This window comes from Manacus vitellinus, unplaced genomic scaffold (genome assembly GCF_001715985.3).
Source record: "Manacus vitellinus isolate BGI_N305 unplaced genomic scaffold, ASM171598v3 scaffold_21_pilon, whole genome shotgun sequence".
NCBI lineage: Eukaryota > Metazoa > Chordata > Aves > Passeriformes > Pipridae > Manacus > Manacus vitellinus.
Window position 1 is genome coordinate 1,797,742 of NW_021939546.1, and position 14,516 is coordinate 1,812,257.

The 14,516-nt window shown below is 36.0% G+C and overlaps 1 protein-coding gene across 1 annotated transcript in view; it reads right to left on the reverse strand.

The window, feature by feature from the left end:
- Window positions 1-14,516, reverse strand: part of PKN2 (protein kinase N2) — a 53,899-nt gene extending 39,383 nt beyond the window's left edge. The window contains exon 1 of the mRNA XM_008921915.3: window positions 14,433-14,516. Within this exon, the coding sequence (XP_008920163.2) occupies window positions 14,433-14,435 (3 nt within the window). The 5' untranslated portion in view covers window positions 14,436-14,516. The remainder of the gene's footprint in view (window positions 1-14,432) is intronic.

The window sequence follows — 14,516 nt, forward strand, 5'->3', positions numbered from 1 at the left end:
ATCTCAAGTGGTGGTACTTCAATGTAACACAGTCTAACTAAACTGCAAGAGAAGAATGCTGAAATGTCTTACCACACAAAGAAGCCATTACAATTGGAACTTCTCTGTTCTTTTAGTGCAGGTTAACATTGAAATGATGTAAAAGAAATCCTCATCTAATAAACAGGAATTTCTCAATAACACATACAAGTACCAGGACACTGCTAAAGACCAATACACTTAACTTCTTTAATCTGAAAAGCACAACAAAGTGGTCTCAGAACCTCCATTTCTGTCATGAATAATTATCAATTGAAAAGAAAAAACCCCCAAACTTCTTTGTTTCTGGCAATTTCAACTTTCAGCACAGACTACTGATGTTAGTCCATTTAACTTTACTATATTTTACAGGAGCTATTTTTAGCCATTGCAAAACTAATGGAAGAGTTGAGAGTCTACATTCCACTGTAATTAAGCCATCACCTTTAGCAGCCAACTATTTTGTACATTATAAATGCAGCAAGACATATCAGAGATAATACTAACATCTGTTTCATGAGGCAAGAGGCCAAGTGGCTAAATACTAGATCCTTGTGAAGGAACCAGACTTTTTTGCTTTCTAGGACTTTGCAACAGTGGTTTTACCACAGCTTATGGGTTTCCCAGCCTGATACCTGAATCTGTTATTACAGGAAAGGGATGTATATTTGTATTTATACCAAGAAGCTATGCTATATTCTAGGATTGAGAACCCTTTCTCAGTACTTTGGGTTATTATATCTGAAGTTACTGAATTTCACAGCCTATACTCCACCCAGCTGGAAATCCTGCTCCTACTTTCACCTCCAGCAGTAAAAGAAGGATGGGAAAGTCTCCTTAAATCCTTTCTTCATCTTTTACAGGTGGTCAGTAGAAAAGATCACTTTTTCCTACTGGGGCTGCCACACCCAAAATTCCACTTGCAGAGATGCAGGCATCTCATTCCATGCCTTTCCAGTAAAAGTTTATGGATGAACACAGAGTTATTTATGGAAGCATTACTTCACATCCCCATTTGTCTGAGACTTCTACAGAGCATCACTGATGTATGCTGTGATACATCTGAATAGTGTTTTTGCAATCCTTCTTCCTCTGGCCCTTAGAATATGGTAGAAAATTTCTCATTGGCTCTTAATGTCCATTTTCTATTTAAGAATTCCCTAGGCATTATAGAATCATGAAGAAATAGAACCCTGTCTTAAACTACAGCAGAAGCCAAAAGAAAATTGCCTGACTTTACTGCTTTACATACAACAGCAATGAAAAAGAGGCAGGTGATTTCATTTACTATATGGATTACAAAAAGTTCTTAGTATGTTTACATTTCTAAATACAAATTTGCTTAAAGTTTTGGTTTTAAAAACTTTCTACATTTTGTTAGTTTTTAGGAGCCCTGATCCCCTACTGACTACAATACAGTACTCTAATTAAATCTACTTTCTTATGACCCAAAATGAACATCTGACTTATATATGAAGTTTGCAGTGAAAAGTGTTGAAAAAAGTCTAGGATTTTAGCAAAGGATTGCCTAATGCATATTTAACAAGTTTTACTTTTTATGTTCAGTCTCAGCACCATCTCCCAAGTAAGCTGTTTCCTGTTTTGCATAGGTACTTGCCTAGGACTCTTTTCCATCTAGCTCTTGTCATCAGCACAGTTTCAATATCAGTTAAACAGAAAATGGGAAGCATCGGTTTCAAAATAACCAATGCACCAATGAGACCTGTAACATAACAGATATAAAGCAGCACAAACCAGCTTTTCAATGCATCATGTACAGACATACCTACAAAACTAAATCTTATAGGATATTCTATAAACCCAAGTATACATATCAATGGCAAAAAGTTCTCACCTTACAATTGCATTAAATTAGGGGAATGATATGTTATTTTTTATACTGCTGAGCATTCAGAAAACCCACAATGAGGTATACTTGTTAGTGACCTCAATACCCTTCCTTTTTCAGAGAAGAGAAGGTTACACATGCATTCTATATGTCTTCCAGCACCAACCATGTGAATGGAATCTTGAATGTGTTATGTAATCTCTGTATATCCTAAATTGATCTATTTTTGAATATTAAAAGCCTCACTCTGTTTTACAGGGCACATATGAACAGTAGTTTTCCCACACACTTACAATTTCAAAAAATGCCCTAGCAATATTTGTTGCCAATATTCCAGTGTAACTGATTTTGGTATGCTCATAACTTTCAAGGCATTCTTCTTCAAGGCTAAAAGTTTTCCACTTCATTTCAGCTCAGAAGCATTTCAGTTAGCAGCCTGAGAAAAACCTTTAGGTAGTAACAGAAACTGTAGCATCAAAACTGTGGTAAATAGAAGTAGATTATTCTGCTTTATCAATAACCAAGAGCTACAAAAAAAATACTTTAGATATGACATTCAGCAAAACCTTCATGAAGAAGTCCTTTAAGCTAAAGAAAGAAAGTACTGCAGTCAGAAGCTATTTATGGTTGAAGTTTAACCTGCTGCATTCCCAAGAGTATCTACAATGTATTCCTCTATAATGAGCTATCTAATCTAAGGCAGCTCATCTTTAGGAGACAAAAATATACAAACTAACTTTTGACTGAAAAATACCAGCAGGAAGATACCTTCCACTTGATGAAAGAGACCCATATATTCTGACAGAAATTTACAATTTGGTTGCGGCTATTTCCTAGCTGTATTTGAAGAGGGCGATTGTGAGTGGGTGGGGTGTGTTCTTTTGATGCTCTCTCAAGCATTCTATTAAAGATGTCAAGAGTCACAGGATAAAAATAAAAATCAGTCTCCATAATAAAAAAAGAAATTAAACTACACAAAAATAAAGTACAGTCCCAATCTGTCTACACCATTTTCCAAACTAAGATACTATATTTAGATCAGGCTACCATCCTCTCAACTCTAAACTTTCCTGGCCTCTCTGAGCATTACTTGTTTCTTTTTCATGCCCTTCCCACTGTTTTACCTCATCAGGACACAATGAACTAGCATGATTGCTTCTAGGCACAAGCTCTCCCCATTTTCTGAAGATGCCAGAACCACAGCCAGCCCTTTCCTTCTGCTAACCCTAAGTGAGCAAGGAGCAGCTCTGATCATTCCCAGTACATGCCACTAAAATGCTCACTGCTTCTGTATCGCAGATTTGCAGGAATTCCCAGTAGATGTACCTCACGATGTACTAAGCTTCAAGTATATTCATTGCACTAAAGAAACATATAAATACTTCAGGACAGTCAACAGATTATTTTATAACAGTGAAAAATTAATACGAGTAATTAGAAACATCCGACATTTTCAATGTACGTTGTTAGCAAAGTGCAAGACAAAAATCAGTGAAGGAAATCTGCAGAAACTACTACATGACAGATGTAAATCAAGAAGAAAATAATTCAGCTGTATAGTTCAGAAAGTGTATGTGAATCAATTCAGAATATGCCTCTAGTTAAGTTTTACTAATCTGTTTACTTGAAGTACTGTACAAACCTTAATTGATAGTGAATTAATTAAATGCAAAATAAAAGAAATGCTACTCCTGAGTTCATAAAACAGTATTGTCTATTATAGAAAGGGAAAAAAATACAAATATGGGAGACCTTTTGCAGAACTTGCATCTCCCTTGCCTTTCTTTCATACCCCAGGTCTTCTGGTTCAAGAATCACACTGGAGTTAAAGAAACCAATTCCCACGTGCAAGGCAGCTGCTGCCTTGACAGTGTCACTGAGTTACTCCCAGCAAAAAGAAACACTTCAAAAAAGGGTACTTTAGAATTAGTGCTAGCTGCTAACCTGACAAATAGATCATGATACTGAATACCACTCTACAACAGACCATCATTCTTTTTCCTTCTGCACTTAAGAAACTTCTAAGAACTTTCTAAAAAATCTGTTAGAATTAGTTTAATTAAAGCTTGAGAATAAATTCACTCTCTTGCATGGAATCCTAATACAGATGAACACCAATTTCTAAAGCAATTAAAATAACAATCAGAAATTGTTTCTGCATTATGTACTATATTACAACTAAATGCAGAATTCAAGAAAGGAGTTTGCCCCCCAAACAAAAAATTAACTGCTGGTGGATACCATCTACTTTGCCATACAAAGTATGCCAAAAGATACACCCTTTATTTAAAAAGTGCATCTACAAAATGAAAAGGAAAAAAGATCCACATGTTACTTTGTGAAGTGGCTTATGTGATGAAGAATCATATTTGAACCAGCTAGATAAAAATGAATAGTAAAAACTACATTTTTCATCCAACAGACAAATACTTAGTTTGACTCCCACTGACTGGTATGAATAAAGTAAAGAACAACCATTAAAAAACCCTTTGAAAGAAATTTTTTTTTCTAATTTTTAAGTACTATCTGTTTTATATTTCAAAATGTCATGTTCCCATCCCTTCAGGAAAGAAGAAACCAAAGATAAATCCTAGCAACTTGAAGAAAAATCATAAGTAATGGGTTAAGTTTCAATAACAACATTTAAGTAGTTTTCCTAAGAATCTCTAATAATATAGATATTATAATCTGCAAATTATAACTTTTGACATCCAATCATCCTCAGCCTAAAACACCGGCTTTATATGAGCTTATAAATAAGTAACAAACAAACTCAAATATTGAAGAAAACATGCTTCCATTAAAGGAGATTGCCGAGTCCCAAATGGGCAGCAGTTCAAGAATGCTACACTAGTAGTCAGGCATGTACGATTTACAGTACTTTTACTTTCCTACTGCTGCCACTAAGTTTAGAACACGTCCTACAAAAAGGCCTTGCTGATTTTAAAATGTTCTGTAGATCTGTAGTATGTTTATTTTGATACTTTTCGATACAAGCCTTTGAAACCCTGACTCTGTCTTCTATAACCTTTTGCTAGATCCAGTTTACTGTATTCTGTCTCCCCACCTGGCTATGCCCATGTATTTCTCCATGTGCTCCAGGTGGGTGGCAGGCAGCACACATCCTTACAACTGCAGAGCTTAATAGCTTTAAGAAAAGCTGACACTTCTTTGTCATCATTTGTCTTATAATTTTAGCTTATATGATCAGAGTATTAGGAAAGAAATAATCTTGTCATGTCTTATGCAGATCTATCTATAAAGGAAACATCCTCTTAAAACACATTCCACTTAATTGTTTTGCAGTGTCTTCCCATATAAATAAACATAAGAAGTTGAAAAGCAGTGGATGGTTTTACACAGTATGCTTGCAAAAAGCAACAGGCCACACAGTCAATCTGCATTCCTTCTAAATTCTCAACAATAGTTTTGGATGCTTTTGGGATTATGTTACTTAAAAATCCAAGTGATAACATGCATCACAATGATGAAAAAGAAACTTCAATCTCATATCCAATAACCTTAGTGATGTAAACAGAGAAAGTCATAAAACCTATAATAAAGGGGGTTATGTACCTTTTTCTGTAGAAGAGTATGCAGAATAACAGAACCAAGTAAGTTTTTTCCATTTATCTAAGGACTGGCATAAAGTTTCTAGCTCACATTACACAAAACCCAGTTCTTAGCAGAGAGCTTTGGAACACTTAAAATAATCAAAAACAATTTCCTTGTTTATTCTAAATATAATCCTTCATCTCAACTATACAAATTTAAGATAATACACTCAGAGTTTGTCAGTAAGAAAGAATTGATAATTTTGAAATTAACTGAACACAAGAACTTTGAAAACATTGAATCACTTTTGTTACCTCAAATTTCTTATTTCTGCACCATATTCTCAGGCCTTTCCCCCCCTAAATTTGGCTAGACTTCCGAAACACAGCATCAGTCTTGTACACAATAGTTCAAAGTTCTCTAACTTTAATTGATGCTCATGTGACTATTTTGAGATATTTTGTTATTGCAAACATTCAACTCATCACTGTTAGGGATTTTTTTCCTACTGAATATTCAAATGTCTCACAGTTATTGAGCTATTCATTAACAGACAGATGTATTCATATCAAACTGTAATACCTCACTCTCTTCCTTATCTTTATGGATAGTATTATTTGCCCAGTACTTTGCCTTCACTCCAAAATTCAATCCCATCCATTTTGATTGTATACTCACTTTTTCTTTCATTTTAGAGAAATTACAAAAATACTCAAGATTTTTCAAAACTACTTCTTGCACTGAGTGCATAAAAGATTTAACAGTAACTTCTGAAAATTAGATAATAAAGCTGGGTCATATCCCTACATTCACCTGGCATACTGCTACAAAACCTTAGCACTGCTCTCAGCCTTCCACATCAAACTGAACATAGCTACATTATCTATTCATGCATGACTTTCAACATTTTCACTATTTTCAATGCTTTTTCAGACAAACAGGTTTTCACTGTCACATGCATATTGTGAGACTTTCCGCTTGAAGAATACAAAGTTAGAAAAGACTTGCCACGGACACTGTTTGGACTGTTCCTTATCTGTATATTCATCCGCAGCAGAATTGGACTCTTTCCCCAGTCCTCAGCTTAAAGCCACATACATGAGAGTAAATCTCAGCCTGTAATCTGATAAACATTTTCTGCATGAACCACCACTGCAGGCAAAAAAAAGCATCCTAAAGAACCATCAGTCCCAGCCCCTAACAGTTTGTTCCTGCCCCAGACCATTCACTGATATATGCCAGTACAAACCTTTACATGGCCACACAGGGAATTGGATTGTGAACCTGATCTGACTGCAATCTAATTTAGAGTGAAAAAACCTCACCAAAGCAAAACAACAAAATCTGTTCACCAGACAGCTGTCTGTGCAAATGTAAAGCAACACAATATGGAACATCCTCACTTTCAGCAGCAGTACCAGCTGACAAAGTTTGACACTTTCTTTGAGTAACAGCCTCAAGTCTGCACGGGCAAAGCGTCCAGTTTCTGCACGTGACATGGTCAGTGAGGCAACCAGAACTCTTCCATCCTGAATTTACATCACAAACCGTCTTACATCTTAGTGATCTGCAACAAAAACACCAAACGAAGTACATCTTTTGACAGTTTTCAAAAATACATATGTGAAAGTTCCTAAGTTCACAAGCCAACTATAGCAGCAGTGATATACTGAACCACACCATGACTTCCTGTTTAATTAGCCAGTTTGTGTGTGGGACTTTGAAATAAAAAAAGGATTTTTTTCTGCCTATTTTAATCATCAACTCTCAATTTCTCCTCAAAAGTTACATGAAGTTCATATATGAAAAAAATTACATACAGGTGAATAAAAGAATAATTTTGGAACACCTATGCACCAAAATTATTTGCAAGTACTATTTCAGGTAAATAACAGCTACACTTACTCTCACTTCTTATTCATTTTAATAATCTATTTATTTCAATAGCCTAACAAATGTGAGTACATAGAAGAATGTTATATATGTACTTATGAAGTATATGTACATGTATTTAATTTTTAAAATTCATTAAAGAAAATGTACATGATAGTCATCTTTAAGCACTTTGAGTATTAACTTCTAAGAGTTAGCAAAAAGGTATATCAGCCCTTACATTCCAAGAGTTGAGCAATATTCTCTGAGTTTAAGGCCCAGCACTAGTTCAGAAAACTACTACTGTTGTAGTCAGACAAACAAAACGTTCTCCTTTCTGATCAGATCTGCTTGTGAGTGTTTCTATCACACTGACAGACAGGGCCTCACAGTATTCCTGTGATTTATCTCAGAACTGTAATACAATCTATTAGTACCTTGGTATTGCAGACTTAATTATTCCTTCTCCTGGCTATAGATCGGCTACCTATTGTATTTTGTGACACTCTAATAACAACTGTGGAAAGTTGATGGAAAGCTTGTCTCCCTGGTTCTACTCAACAGAAACAGAACTGATTCCGCTACTTTCATTTTCAGGTTAACATGTTCTTGTGTTTAATGGAAACTTAAAATCTGTGAGCCCTACCACCATATTGCAGGGTAACAAGTGTTTGAAAAAACTCAAGAGAAAAACCAGTTTGCTTCAGCACCGGACTCCCATACATAACACTGCAGACATGAACCACCTATTACAGGCTTTTGATTCAAGCTCTCTGATCTGCACTTATTTAGAGAAGAAGTCAGAAATTCTCTGTCATTTAAAACCCAATACATCTCCAGTGAAGACAAGGCTTAAAGAAATCCACAGGAATTGGAGGCAGAAAAAGCTAACTAATTTAGTCATGTCCACATTAAGGTTTTTACTAATCCTGATCTGTATGATGGGCCAGAGCAAACCCTCCCTGGGTCTTGACATATATCAACCTTTCTTTATGTCTCAAGAAAAAGGAACAGGGAAAAGCTGCATACATTAAACTTTCATAACCCAGCCCAGCCCTTCCCAGTCAATCACTTATTATTTGGTACCTGATAGCTATCTATATATCTATAATAAAATAATAAAGGCTTTTAGTACAGATGGAGCTGTCCTAAGGAAATACACTCACGCTAATAGTCCTATTTTTTCCCTGGCTGCGGAAGCCACAAACTGCACTGCTGAGAGCACAGTTCTGCCATCTCGGTGCATCCACTCCAGAAGTGCTCTGTACACCGCAGCAGCAGTAAACAGGAAGTACAGCCACCCTGGGCATAATGCTGATACAGACTATAGGAAACTGCATCTACACCTCATGTCAAGAAAAATATAAGGTATGACCTGCTCTTAAAAAACAATCACATCACCACTACCCAGCTGGTGGTCCCACAACTGAGCCGTGGTAACTCACCATGAACTGTCTCAACTCGCCCTACTCGTTAAGTTAAAAGCATTAGCCTGAATAACTCGATTTCAGCCTCTTCTATTAACCAGAGTGCAACAGCAGTAGGATTCCCAGCAGGGCTGGTCCATTTAGCTGAACATAAGCCTGCAACTGCACACTACTATCCTGTTCATGTGAATGTCTGCTTGCCACAGAACTCAGCCATATCATCCTCACCAGCTGCCAGAAGTTGCACCAGCAAAGCTGATGGATGACACTAAACTTCACTAATTTGACACATAGTCACAGAATTCCTCAAGGTTTGGGAAATCATCCCACAAAATCATGAGAAAATCCACTGAGCAGCACTTTGATCCATAGGATGCATGCCCAGACTGCCATGCAAGTAGTTCAATTCACTGGTGAGCTGTCAAACAGGAAGTAACCTGTAGTGTAAAATGGCAGTAACAAAAATGGTGTCGATTTGTGTCACTGTGACATAACTGTTTAGCTGCAGTTCAAATAAACAAACACATATATCAGATATAATGTTACTTGTAAGGACAGGCCCAAAGCATTTCGTTAGCTAATGGCACTACTAGTTTCTGCTTCAATGTAGTACTTCTGAATTGGGTCTCAAAGTAACAGAGGTCACGGATTGGATCCTACAACATAAATCTCATTTTCTAAAAAGAACCTCCCCCACCCACCCCAAACACTAGCAAAGATGCTCTTTTACTTGCACCAGGAACTGCAGAACAAGTACTAATTATTAAAGCTTCAAAGTACCATACAAATGCTTTGCCCATGCTACAGAGCAGTATCTCGTGAGAGATGCTTTAGCTCAGTCTATTCCCGAACCCATTTATTTACAATCCACTAGAGAAAAAACAAAACAAACAAATAAAAAGCCTACCATCTACCATTTTGTAACAGTTGTACAAGTGATTTCTAGCAAAAGCACAAAAAAAGCAGACTGAGCCTTGCATTGCATATAACACACATATAAGGCTTTGTTACTCTGAATCTAAGTAGAGGTCTTATCTCTAATTCAGCAAAGCACTGAGACACTGATGAAAAAATTCTTAATCCTATCATTAAGTTCTTAAACCACTGTTTCCCAATGTAAAGGACATGTTTATCGACTTATTCTACTACAGACTTTTGGTTACACTGTAATAAATGACCACTCACAATGTATAAAACTGTTCCAGAAGAACTATTACACATACTGTAACTAAATACTTTTCTACTGGCCATCACTAATAATTAATTATGAGTTAAAATAACAGATCTGGGTCTTAAAAAGACAGCTACTCTGACAAAGAAAATTCAGTCAAATGTATACAAATCTACATCATATACAAGTTCTTTATGTTAATAGACAGACTGACAGAATTCAACAAATGGAAAAAAACCTAAATCAAAACAAAACTAAAAACCCCACCCATGCACCTACCTAAAGGTATTTTAAGGACTGTTTATGTTCCACTGAGAACAGGATGTATATTTTACTAATACAAGTTTTGAATAGAGGACTGTTCAAAGACTAATATATATCCACAAATGGAAAAAAACCTGAAGCGCTTCCCTAGATCCACCAGTTCTGAAAGCATTTGGAGGGACCTAAGAAATCCCAAGCAGCTGTACACACATTTTCATTTCTAAACTGCAGTAGACTAGTTCAGGATATTTTCACTTGAATGTGACATTTTCTTCTTCTGAAGAAACAAGAGTGATTCAAAATTATTGAAAGCTAATCTGTTCTAGCTGAACATTATCTGAAGGCAGTCTTACTGCTGAGTGTTCAACCCAATTACAATTCCTCCTCAAAACAGATTAATTAGGTTACTTGTACCTTTTTATGGTGTCCTTAGGCACTTGACCACAGCTAATAATAAATACCCAGTACTTTTTATCTCTAAAAAAACAAGCATCCCTACCTCTATTCTAAAGATGAGGAAACTGAGACATGAATAAGCAAAGTCATCTGCCTAATGTCACCTAGATGAGAGCAGAGCAGCCAGGAATGAAATATAGGTCTTCAGAGTCCCACCTGGTAGTATAACCCAACATGGCAAGGTAAAAGTGCCCAATTTCATATACATTTACATACAAAACATAGTTGTATAATCTAAGACTCAACTGTTCAATTTGTATCATGTATCAATACTGAGCACTGTTCAGTCACATTCACTTTATGAAAATTCTCGTCCCAGGTATGAAATGGAAAAATAAAACAAACAAAAAACTACAGTGAGTGTGCCATCATATAACCCTAATTTACATATATTTCAGTTTATATTTCAGTTGTGGTACTGTTCATCACTATTGAAAAAAAAACAAAAAAAGTTACCAAGAGATTTCAAACATGATTCTGTCATAACACTTCTGCTTTAAGATCCCTAAGTACAGCATCTTAGGAACTTAGATGACTACAGCATTAAAACAAAATATCCATTAAAAATCCCCTTATTCTGACAAATATGGAAATAAAGACATTTTTTCCAATGTTCTGTGATATTAGAAATATGTATTATGGCTGAGTTTTAAAAGTTAATTCCAGGCATAGTCCTTTACACTTCCATTTGAAATAACTGAAGATCTCTTACATGCTGTACTTCAGGGCATAGCCCAAGTTGTCTATCTTGACCAAACAATTTCATTTAAGCAAATAAAACCAAGTAATACGCTCTTTTTCCCCTCATATTAAACAAGTATTGTTTTGAAAGCACAATTTTGAGTGAACCTAAAATTTTCTTAAAATAAATCCTGTAACATCAACAATAAAAGCCCCAAGTTTAAAAGATTTACAGTACTGTCTAGAAAAGAAGTGGTAGTGAACATCTAAAAGTACAAAAGTGTAATTACTATGCATACACAATAATTTTATTTAAATATTCCTAGTAATAATTTCTGTTCACCTAGTCATATCAACTTACTATGCTGACATCTACCATCACTGCCAATGAAAGCACACATCTTTGGAAACACACACAACTTCACAAAAGACCTTCTCTTTTCTTTTTAATAATGATTTGGAAAAAAAACCCGAATAAACTTTTTTTCCATTAGAAACTCAAAATTTATTTCACAGATGCCTTATTTAACAGCCTGCAGCACCATACCTTAAAGTTCAATTTTATGAAGTAACAGAGTTGCAACTTCCACCAGGAAGCAAAGAGTTAAAGACTGTGCAATTAACCTGAGAACAAGCACTGGAGAGGCTCCTTTACCTGGTGGACAAAGTTCTAAGCGAATGGAATGGAAGGCAACATCAGCAATAGTGGTTCTTACCCAAACTCATTCCCCCTCCTACAAAAAACCTGTACTGGAGATAAAAAGAGGTAAAAAAGGGTAATCTGGCTTTATGTAATCTTTTCAATCTTTAGTAATCAGGCAATTTCACTGGTGAAGCTTCTAAACAGAACAAACCAAAAGGAGGATTTTTAATGCCAAGTTTACTTCATATTATGCATTTGCTAACTACTGAGGAATAAGTGTTGCATTTTTCACCTTGAACAAACTCAGCTGAAAACCTGCTAAGAAGCAAGACATACTTTCCACATCTTATAAAAGAATGCATACCATATTTTGTAGGAAAAGCGGGACAAAAATATCAAGTGGATATTTGCTAGCAGAGGTTTTTAAGAAACTGCTTTATCAGTTATGGAGTCACTTTTTTAAAATACAAAACTGTCATTGTGAGAAGTGCAACCTAGGGCCTATTTAAGGTCTGTTTAATTAAGCCCAGTACACTTTGAAACAAGTACATGTACCACCACTTTCTTATTAGCAGTTAGCTATTTTGGTCTTTTGTTTTTCATATTTTCTCAGAATCCACTTCACATCCTGTTAAGTCAGTAGCTGTGACAGTCTGCCAATCTTTTTATCAGGAGAGTTCAACTGATTCTTGACTAGTGATCCACCTTAATTAACTTGACCCAAGCCTAACAGTTTACTTATACCATGCTGGAGTACACAGGGCTGTCATAACCAAGTGCATGCAGAACACGCAACAGCGGAAAGCAATGTATTATATTGATCACTGACTGATACTCGCTCTGGAGTCCATGTCAGGAGCAAGCTTGGGATTTACACTGGGTTTAGCTTGTTTTCAGTAAGTTTTCACGAGTATTAGCAAAACATCTAAACCATTGTCCATGATCTAAATCCATCCAACCACCTGACCCTTTTAACCTTTACTGTAACCACGCATTCTACAACTTCCTCATCTTTCTGCGCAGGATTGCAATATGCAAGCAAAAGCCCATTTTACATATAAGCACTTTTTAAGTCGGAGTTCTTTAGATTGAGGAAGTTCCCTCCTGAAGAAACATGTGTGAAATGGCGTATCTCACACTTCACAGCAGTTCTCTTTCTTTTCGGGCCATACCACTAAACCAACTTTTATGTACAGGTATATGAACAGCAATTTGTTTTCAAGTATTACCAAGAAGAGTTATATTAATGTTTTCATGTTTCACTGCTAATACACACCAACACAAACAAAATAGCATCTTTACAATGTTTCCTTCTAATACAGAAGTTCCTCTTAAAAATACCTAAAAGTTAGCAGTTCACAAAGCTTAAACCCCCGGGATTCCCGTGTTAACTTCTTACCTTTCTGTCCTGCCTGAGGAACTGTATTTATCAATACAGAAGTTACCATATATAATGGAAGAGGCAGTGCAACCAAAGAATTTAATCCATCCTGGATTTTTTTTGTTTGGTTGTTGTGTTTTGGTTTTTTTAAAAATTACTATTTTTTATATTATCTTCTTTTTTTTTATTAATATCACTGTCAGTCTCATCTTTCAAGAAAAAAAAGCAACAAAACAAAACAAAAAACAAACCCTCCCCATTCCCAAAATACTTCACTCATTTCTGTTTAAAGTAATGTGAACCTCACTCTTGGTACTTCTACAGAAATGTTGCTTCCATTTATCTTGCCTGTAACACTACCATAGTTAGCTATTCACACAGCTCACCACTTCAAACAGGTTTACCAGCTTATACATCATCGTATCAAGTTTGTATTAACATAGTGATTCTTCCTAAGCACTTATGAGCCACTGATTAAAGTTCAGCATTTTAGATGGATTCTTAGCCTTCAGCCATCTCACGTGCTACAATATTAAGTAGACTGCTACATCTCTGTTGTGCCTTCTTTTCCTTTGTTACTCAACTGAGCACATTGCTAACATTCAAAATTACAGGAGAATTTAACAGCATTTGGGAAATAAAATTTCTCCTTTTCAAAACATGCCTTTCTATTTTCTTTTTGAGCATTAAATTCAATACTTTCCATTTATGGTCTTCTTATTTCGGTTAATTGTCTATCTAATAAATTCAGACACACATTCTTTGCCTGGTTAAACATAACAACTTACATAGACTTAACGACGTATATTAAAAAAAAAAAAAAGGAAAGCAAACTTTCTTCGGGACAAGGAAGCTTAAGAGGTAGTAGGTTGAGCTGACATTTAAAGATAAGAACACAAAAGTGAAGCTCCCGAATTGCATCTAACCCTGCTAACCCTGCAGCTGACAAGCAGAAAAGTAACACTTGCACAGGCAACCAAAAGCGGTCAAACTACAGGAATGAAAAACTCCAACCCTCGAGTCTTCAGGACTTCTAACAGTGTCGCGCGTTGTTTAGAGTTAGTTTTATGTAGTGACAAGAACCCTCGCGGTGTGACAAATAACGCTGTTCGCACCATTTTCTCCTCTTCCCGGGCTTCTCCTCTTCAAGGCCTATAAGAAGGAAGCTGCCGCGGCTGCTGCGCGGTGCCATGTCCAGG